We start from the raw sequence: 9,621 nt of genomic DNA, 5'->3' as shown, positions 1-9,621 counted from the left end.
AAGAACCTTACATAGAGCAACAGCCTTGCCCCTTCCTGCCTCTTTTGCAGCACACTCAGGCCTGGGAAGGTATGCTGCTATAGGGATTGCTGTGCGGTTTAGTCTCCCAGGAAGTCTTGCATCAGTTGCAGCCTGGGATCAGTTCTGCATTGGAAAGTTGACTTTCTCCTCAGGGTGGCACTCAAGGCCCCAGGTTTTTGCTGCTGGGGAGAAGTCATCATACTTGGTCAACCATATGCAGGTCAGACTCCTACCACAATCTTGAGTTACTCTCCCAGACAAATCTTTCATCCATGGTAACAAATATTCATAATATCTCTTGAGCTCATTGCCTGTGCCCAGCCTCTTCCACAGCTTTTGCTATAGCAGCCCCACCACGTAGCCAGGATGTCTCTGTAAGGTTTTGCCTCAGTGGGTAGATGCAATTTATATTGCAGTAGTTGTGTAAGACTCTACCCTGGCACAGCAACATGTATTGACCCTGGTTATACAAGAGACCTGCAGCATAGAGAGAGTAAAAGAGGGAGCGCGAGAGGGAGGGAGCGCGAGAGGGAGGGAGCGCGAGAGGGAGGGAGCGCAACCCAGGGCCTTTTTCATTGGTTTAAAATTGTATTTTACATTGTGTAGGAAATCAGCTTTGTTCAGCTAAAACAATGCAAATAGAGGACATTCTCTGTGTGCCCCAAGTCAAAGCAGACATCTCTTCTCGAGGAGACCAAGGAAGGAGCGGCTCTAAACATGTCTTTCATTCCTGTATCTTTTTTCTGCAAAACTCAACTTCTTTTCACCCAGTCCTTGCCAGACCCAAACAGAGAAGATAAAACCAGAGTCTAGGACCTGCTTTGATGACTGTGAGCCATCATGTATCAGTCCTAATGGAGGCAATGACATTTAAAGGAAGGTATTCGCTCTGTTCATGTACAGCCCAGTCCCTTCACCTGCCACACTTCCCTGGACCTTCCAGTGACAAACCCATCTTCACCCCTATGAGATGATATGGGCAACCTCTGAGACAGCTCAGGCAAAGCCCTCCCAACAAGGATTTTTTCCACTTCAGGTTTTATAGTACTTTCAGAAAGACATGGGTACTGGTGGGTACTGGTGAGCACTAGCAAGTGCTGGATGCATGGCAGTTATCACTTCCACTCACATCTTCCCACCCAGCAGAGTGGACATGCAGGCTCCAGACCTTCCCCCACTCCTCCCAACATACCCCTGTGTTGTTTCCAGCTCACTGCTAGCCTTTCAGTTTTACTCAGCATGAGATTCCCGCCATCAGACAGTTATTGCTGCAGCTTCACAAATTCGAGGAGAATGGACCTCACATCGGAAATCATTCCAGTTCCAGTGTTTTTTTTCCTTCCAGTGGATTACAACACACTTCTCCTCCTCCACATTACTTGGTTCCCCAGTCCTCCAGAACCTGAGACAGACACAGACTTGTTACTCTCCAGTGTACCCTGTAGAGCACTACACTGTGTTGCGGGGAAAGGCCGCAGCAAGATACAGTGCTTGGGAGGGGAGAGAGAAAAATTACAGATACTGATTCACTGACAAAAGAGGTATCCTTCCTCCCACTCTGCTAATCCCACTGGCATCAGCCTGTGTGTGGAAATCTGCCTTCTTTCTACAGCCTGCACAACAGGGCCATGTTCATTCCTGATGGTGGGAACCGCTCACCACAGCTCACCCCAAGCACCTCACACACCACAGAGGGTTGTGTCTCCCTCCAGGGCAGTGAAGAAGAAAAAGTTCCAGAAGAACAAATAGCAGTAGCAGCCCTGCAGATCTCTCCCAACACCCCATCTCTTTCACAGCATTGGCCCTGCATATGCATATGTGTGCATATATGCATGCTGGGGGGAGTACGGAGGTCAGGCAAGGCTGCTCAGCTCTGAAAGGTCCTTTCTGCTGGGGAGAGGCAGTTTCTTCTGTGCCTACAGCATTGACAGCCAAGTCACAACCAACAACCATGAACCAGCAGGGATAGGCCTGTCTGAACAGGGCTGCCCTATGCAGCCCTCCTCTGCCCCATCAGAACATTGTCCTCTCACAGGGAGTTGTCTTACTTCCCTCTCACACACCAGCAAGCGCCCTCACATCTCTCAGTCTCTTGCACTGCCAGGGGCTGCACTAAATGTTCTCTGTCCTAGGATACTCACACTGCTGTCACATTAAAGGGAGTCTGGTCCACCCAGTGCCACTGGCCCACCTTCTGTGCACTCAGACCAATGTAGTAATTGTCTTTTCTCACGTATTGAGTCTTTTCTTTTAGCCACGCAGAGAGGAAAACCTGGAAATCAGGCAGAATGCAATGTCCTTGAGGTGCAAGGCTGAGCAGAGGGGGGAGGCAGAAGTCCCCGTGGAGTGGGGCTGGTAGCAGAGGGGAGCCAGGGTTGAATGGACCCAGAAAAGACATTCCCCACTCCACCGCAAGGGCGAGAAGGGGCTCTGGAGTCCCCTTCAGGGCCTGGCACTTGCATCCCAGGGCTGCTGTGTCACCTCTCTCAGCCCTGCACTTACCTGCTCTGCTTCTGTATCAATCACCACCAGGTGGGAGCCCATCCCAGTGCAGTTCTCCTTGCTCTCATTCCAGGACATAGAATCTGTTGATGTGTAGTAGCAGCTTTTTTGAAAGAATCTCCAGCCCATTGGGCAGCACATCCAGCCTTGTCCTGTGTGGGGAGAGATCACAGAGGGTGCATACTAAGAATGAGAGATGGTGGCCACTGCAAGGATCCCTGTTCTCCATGGACAATGCTTAATTATTCTCCCTAGGTCATTTTTTTCCTTGTCTAAAGTACTTGACCGAACAAGGATAATTCACATATTTCTTCAAATTGTTGTTGAGTATGATCTGTGAGCTGTGCATACACAAATCCATGGCAAACCTTGTAACATGTTCTCAGGTCTTGCCATGACAGAGCCCAAGTTATTCAGCTGATCTAGTTTCACTGCTTCTCTTTGTGCAGTCATCCTAAAGCTTTTAGTCACAAGGAACAGGGAACATTGCTTCTTTTCCTGACTTGAGTTGCACTTTTATTCTTGCTCCATTTTTAACCTTTCTTCTGCCACCGTATTCTATCTCTTTTGTTCTGTCAGTGTTCACACCCACCCTGCCCTCCTAGGACATCACTAACATCACCTTATCTTCCCCTTAACCATTTAGCAGCAATTCCTTTTTCTCCTCTCATGTCTGCTCTGGAGTCTCCCTCTCTTGCCCCTGCTGCTGCTTGCTGGCAGAGCAGACCCCAACACTCATTGTCCAAGTCCCAAAGATCTCCTGCACCCTTGCCAGCACTACTGACCTTTGCTTTGTGGCATTGCTGAGATGCAGAGCCACTCCGTGGCGTTCTGTTGCAAGGTCTTCAGCTCTTCATGGCTATGGGAGAAGTGAGTGACTGGAAAAGGAGAGGAAAAAAGGCAAGATTACCACTTTCTCCCTTCTCCTCTTAAATCATTGCTGCCTTCAGTATTTTGTCTCTATTTCCCCACTAAGAACTGTCTGGCCTTTGGCAACACTCTGACTGTCTCTTAATTTCACAAGCAGTAACTGCCATCCTCTAAGGGAAGGAAACAGGCATTTCTGCTCCCCCAGCATCCCACAGCTGCCTGCAAGGACTCCTCCACCCACTGACTCACCAGATCTAGCCAGGATGACCTAGTCAACAAATCTAGAGAAGCATATGATCAACCTGAGCAGTCCCAGGTGGCTGTATAGCCAGGTCTGTTAATACAGTCTGTCACTACTCTGCTGAAAAGACCTCAGGGTAAACAGTGGAAGATTTGGGGGGCATATGTTGCAGTCAAACATGACAAAGTCAGAGCAGAGAAGCCTGAGACCTTACAGAAAGCCCAAGCAACACTGAAGTTCTAAAGATGGCCCTGCTTTGAGCAGGGGGTTAGGCTGGAGACCTCCAGAAGTCCCTTCCCATCTAACTCTTTCCATCATTCTAAGAAACAGGGTGTGTACAACAGAACCATCTGACATAACACTGTGTTATTCCTAGCTCCTACATATCTGTTGATAAAAACACCTGATTTTGTTGGCCTGCAGAAGGAAGCTTGTGCCAGCTTGCAACTGTACTCTTAAATACCCAATATTTAATGAGTCAGGAAATATTTTGCTCCTAAAATATACCTTTCAAATATCTCTCCAAGCACAAATGTTGGGATTTGCATCCTTTCTCATGTCTCTTTTCTTACTTCTCTAGAGTAACAGCTCCTCCTGGTTGGAAAATGCTCCCTTTCATGCTCAGATTACTCTGCTTTTCTCCCAACACTGCCCACAAACCTCTCTCCCCTTTTCTGGGTAGCCAGCCTGCACATAACTCACCGAGCAAAGTAATGATGAGAGCAATGCACACCAACAGGAGCAGCAGTGAGATCAGCCATGGGAGCCATGGTGGGTATTTCTGGGTATGACGCTCACGTTCCTTCTTCTCTGGAGGTGCTAAAAGTAAAGGAGCCCACCAAACACAACAACACAGTCAACTCTGCTTCAGTCAGCCCACATACCAAGGATGTACGACTCAAGAGAGAGCTGCCCTAGGAAACCCAATTTCAATCTTGATGTGGAAGTTACACGGTTTGGGAGTGGAGCAGACTAGGATAGAGTAGGGCTCTCTGGTGTCTCAAGAAAATTAGGTTCAGAGGCAGTGTCCAGAGCCCCAGCCGTTTTGGTGAGCCAGCAATGCCAATTGCTGCTGTTTGAGTGTGAGGCCTTCACATGGCCTTAAAGACTAGAAGGAAACCATGTCTCTCCAGATCAAGTCAAGGGCTACCAAACACCACATTGCTTTTCCCATGTTACTTGAGACATTTGCATAAGATTTCATGTTGACTTCTCCCCAGAAAACATGTTTTATATCTAGCTCAGTTCCTTCTTATCTTTTTGGACTTTCTAGGTACAGAAAGGTAGATGTAAGCTGAGTGAGTGCAGAGACCAAAAAAGGTGAAAAGGTATGAAGGCCTGGAATCGCTAGAAGAGAAGAAATATACTTTCTAGGACAAGACCCTTCCACCTCTGTTTTCCAAGCTAGTATTCAGAGAGACTTGCCATGGTGAAACTAAGCTGTGTTAGGCTGGATGCTAGAGGTGTGGGGAGAGCAGAGGGCTGTGTCCAGCAGTCTACCTAAAGAACCATGCTCAGATTCAGTCTTGCCGGAACCTGACTTTTGTCCAGGAGAACACTGCCCATACCAAGGAGGTTTCAGAGCAAGGAGGAGAATGGGTCACAGGTAAAGAGAAGCAAACACTTCGTAGGAGACTGTTTTAGGTAGTGGCAGGGACACAAGCTGGGGCAAACTGGAAGTTACTGGAAGTAACAGCACTCACCGCAGGACAAGAGTAAAGAAATTGAGAGAGACTGATATTTATGCTAAGCTCAGAGAGACCTCATTCATTCTTCAGCTTGAAGCTCCCAAGTCAGCCAGCAGCCACGTGTGCCTGCCAGCCATGCCTAGTGAGTTACAAGACTTCCAGAAACTTATGGTTTGGGGAAATGCCATGACTACTTCCCAAAGTGTTGGGGTGTGTGCGCGTGTGTTACAACTAGGCAAAAAAGTATCATCTTCCATTATCAGGAAAAAAAAAATTATATACAGATAAGACTCAGATTCTCCCGGCCAAATCATGTTTTTTCAGCAAGAACTTTTGTCTGTAGTGAAAACAATGACCTGGATCATGCTCCAGAATCCAACCACTTGCTTCAGACCATAAATCTGACCAGGCCAATTGTCTTTTTGATGTCCTGCATGCTCACAGATTGACTGCTCAGCCTGTGCCCAGTCAGACCTCTGCATCCTGGACTCACCACACTCAGACAGCACAGAGATGACAGGCAGTATGCATGCACTTCACCAACACAACCAACATGAAGTAGATGTTGTGCATACCCAGCAGGCCAATTTTCCTGCAGAATGCTTCCTACATTTAGTCTGCATGCTTTTAACATGTCCAGCATGATCATACCACATCAGACCTGATGAGCACATGGTGGTTATTCAGCCTGTAAATCCAGTATCTCCTGCGTGCATGGGATCTGGCAGCAGGTGCTGTGCAGCACAGATACCTATGTTTCTATCTGGAAAATCCTAGTTGGAAATTCAGTGACCCTAACTGCACTCTTGTGTGCCTTAGCAGTCTCTGCCACCTCCTGTCACAGACAGGTTGGTTGACTACCTGATGCCTTCATCTCTCTCTCTCTTCCAATGACTGCCAGTTTTAGTGTCTCTAGGATGTAATAGGAAGACGCTAAAAATGGGAACTCCAGGTGAGCTTGGCCATTACCAACATGGAGTCTGTATGGCCAGAGTAACCACTCTGAAGGGCAACAGAGCAGGAAGCCTCCCTTAATCTTTCAGTCATTTATCCTGTCCTAGGAGCATGTAATGAGGCTGTGAGAGACATTATCACTATGTGCGATGGTACTCCTGGATACTTCACTGGCTTCAACATATGAGCTACAACCAGTGTGGGATCAGTTGAACAGGTCCACCCAAAATCAGACCCTGAGCACACACCCAAACCCACAGATGAGCTTGGCATCAGCAAACACAGCTGCATCAGGTATCTTTGGAATAGGTCATGGGGAATACTGAACTACCACCACTCCCAGTTCAACGTGATGGAAATGCTGGCTGTAACTGTGCACCAGCTGATCTCAGCTCATTGAAATCTCACTGACAGCCAGTTAGTCATGTGTACATGTATGGTTTATTTCCGTGACTCACACCTCAGAGCAGGCAAGGAAGAACCAAAACTGATGCCTGCTCTGTGTGGAAATTGTGAAACTGAGGTAAAGCTCTAAGTTGGTAAGTCCTTTGCATCAATAAAGATATATGGGTATGTATGTATATATACACACTTTCAATTCTCTAGGCCCTGCACAACAGCAGGGTGGAAGCACTGAGCCACACATGGAACATCTCTATGTGTTCCTATTTGTGGCATAATGACTACAGTATGTACACTGATCAGAACAGGCCTTAAATTTGCACAAAGCCTAGAAAAAGCACCACTTCGTAACCATGATTTTTAATAGAAATAAGACTTTGTTTGGTGTGTTAATTATTTTTCCAGGAGAAGTAGGCACCAATCACAAAATTGGATCTTCTTCCAGGTCTCAGATAATTTCTCTGATATATATTTCAGGGTGTTTTGTTCAAGCCCTTCCCTCCTTTTGACTTTTGGGTCTCTATCCTGCAAGGACGATTTCACAACCAAACAAAAGACCACAAAGCTCTACATTTCTGCATCTAGTGTCACCTCTCATTAGGGTGCAGACTCCTACTCTACTGTAAGAAGACATATTGGTTCCCCACTCCCATATCCTCCAAAGGCAGGGATCTGTAGCCTCACTCTTTGAGGCCAAAGCAGTAGCAGGCAGAGCTTGGGCTTATTTCCTGCCATTTGCTGCCCTGGGAGTCCCTCTGTCTTTGTGACAGCTCAGATCATTTGTAATAAACCACAGTCTCTACTGTTAGTACTTGGTACTTGTCAAAAAAATGCCACTGTCACCCAAGATAAGACTAGATAACACGCAAAGAGGCAGCTGCTACCTCTATCACACCAGTGCTAAGTGCTACTACTCTACAGCACACATCTTGTGTCCTCTACCACTCACCAGTGCAGGTAAGGCAACCAGGGGGACTAGGGGAGCCAAAATACTTTCCTTCCTGAATCTTCATCAGACACTTGCTGCTTGTCTTCCCACTAGCCATCCTTGTTCATGTCTCAACTCCCTACCATTTAAAGATTCCCATTTCTTCTCTTGCAGATGTTCCTTGACCCTCTCACTTGAAAACTCCTCTAGTCTCCTGCTCAGGTAGTGGCAGACAATTCCTCTGCCTCATCATTTTGTCCAGACCAAGCAGGAACCACAGTCCCAGAAGCAAAAGTCTCCATCCCCTGTTCATCAACCCCCTTCTCTCCTGGGTCTCTTTTCCCTTAACCATCCATTCCTTACCTTTGACCTCTGCAGACAGTGATGCATTCTTGAACTTCACCTCAGCGTAGGTGATTTCTGATGCCATTCAATCACAATGTTACTGGTCCCTGTTCTTAGGTTTATTACATAAAAGCTTGGACTTCCAGCTCCCTGGTTTCAGAGGAAAACACCAGCCAGTCACAAAGCCTTTCCCATCTGCTCTTTCATCTTTTGTCTGTGAAAAAAGGTTATGCTGAATGCTGGAAGTACTATAAATAATCTGAGAATTGCTGGGAGCTCAGAAACACTCTGAACAGATCTTGGGTTTCTTAACCCAGGAAATCAGCCCCAGGGCTATGGAAACTCCTGACAGAGAAAAGAAAAACAAGAACCCAGCAACTGAAAAGGAAGTTGCACTCCTCCTTCCCCAAAACACATACTCAGTTTCTAGCTGATAGGTTTCCTTTTTGAGATCTCTTGTCTCTCCCTTTTTCAACTTTTTTTTTTTTTTTTTTGGTTAATCTCTCTCCTTCACTTATCTTCATGTCTTTCTTTCCTTGTTACCATTGCTTTTAGGTTTGCAGCTGCTAAGGCTCTTAACCCACTTTGACCTTCTGCACAGCTTAATACAAGATGCATTCTGCCCTCATTTGTCTGTTGTGGTTAAGCTGCATTTGTTATATCAAATATTGCATGCCCTATCTCATCCTGGGAAATCAGCCCCTGTTGGCAGCCAGCACCAGTAGAAATCTCAAACAAGTAACTTTCCCTGTGGAGGTGAGGCTGGGGAGTTCTAGCCTTAGACAGAGGGAGATTAAAAATCAGAAGTTTGACATATCCAGGGAGAAATAGAAAAGGAAAGAGTGGAGAAAAAAATGAAAGAAAAAGCAAAGCTAAAATAAAAATATGGCTTGAGGCGTTATTGGGAAGAGATTTACACACAGAGATCTCTATCACAGCCTGATTTACCATCTGTTGAATTTCAGAGCAATGCTCCCTTCAGTGAGTCAGGCTCCATTTTTGAGTTTGAAAAGGGTTGGTTTATATTTTTCCTCCACCATGCTATTTATTACCTTTTTCCTGCTCTCTGGCAAAGGCATCTGTTGTTGCCTCGGGGAAAATTTGCCAGACTACTATTCAGTATACTTTCTAGAAGGAAACATGATGACTACAAGCAGGGTCATACATTGGTGGGAGGCTATTAAGAGAAATGGCTGCTGAGATAAACAATGAATAAGACACTTCTGAGAAGAAATGGCAATGAGTCAGGATACCCTGGAGAAAAAGCATCAGAAAGGCTCAACCAGCAGATAGGATCCAGGAATCAACCTCAAGAAAGAAGGAAACTTTTCTTGGTTAGTTTGGCTGACAGGAAGCTCTTCAAAGCAGGCCAGGATGACATGATAGCTGGACATTCAGGGAGCTGGCATGAAAAGTACACAGGACAGAGCCAAAGGTGAGACAGGACTGTGCAAGGAAGAACATGCATCAGAGAAGAGAGGAGCACAGTGTGGCAGAAGGTAAAGAGCAAGGGAGGGAGGTAGTGGACATTTGTGCACAGATTATTGAGAAGAGCTGCCCCTAAACAGAATGTGTAGGGCATACCCCCTCCATCAGCTACTATAAAATCATCATGTCTCTTGTACTGGCTTCAGGGTTTTTTTGTTTGTTTGTTTTTTAAACTGTGTGCA

General features: G+C 46.4%; 1 protein-coding gene across 1 annotated transcript; it reads right to left on the bottom strand.

Moving 5' to 3' along the window:
- Positions 1 to 445: 445 nt before the first annotated feature.
- LOC106495708 (C-type lectin domain family 4 member D-like) lies at positions 446 to 8,351 on the bottom strand. The gene is made up of 6 exons (XM_013956223.2): positions 7,970 to 8,351; positions 4,337 to 4,453; positions 3,309 to 3,401; positions 2,524 to 2,675; positions 2,163 to 2,293; positions 446 to 1,423 (listed from the first exon to the last, which is right to left on the bottom strand). Exons 1-6 carry the CDS (start codon positions 8,034 to 8,036, stop codon positions 1,276 to 1,278), a joined length of 708 nt encoding a protein of 235 aa, XP_013811677.1. The 5' UTR covers positions 8,037 to 8,351; the 3' UTR covers positions 446 to 1,275.
- Positions 8,352 to 9,621: the final 1,270 nt, after the last annotated feature.

This window comes from Apteryx mantelli, chromosome 1 (assembly GCF_036417845.1).
Source record: "Apteryx mantelli isolate bAptMan1 chromosome 1, bAptMan1.hap1, whole genome shotgun sequence".
Classification (NCBI taxonomy): Eukaryota; Metazoa; Chordata; class Aves; order Apterygiformes; family Apterygidae; genus Apteryx; species Apteryx mantelli.
Note: the sequence above shows the minus strand (reverse complement) of the source record. Positions and strands in the feature narration are given on the sequence as shown.

Bases quoted from the DNA above. Each gene is read 5' to 3' on its own strand.
- LOC106495708 (XM_013956223.2), bottom strand. From the start codon at position 8,036: ATGGCATCAGAAATCACCTACGCTGAGGTGAAGTTCAAGAATGCATCA. The intron at 3,402-4,336 runs GTGAGTTATGTG...CTCCTTTTCCAG, and splicing joins TCTCATCATTACTTTGCTCG to TCACTCACTTCTCCCATAGC. The intron at 2,676-3,308 runs GTCAGTAGTGCT...CTCCCCACACAG, and splicing joins AGCAATGCCACAAAGCAAAG to GACAAGGCTGGATGTGCTGC.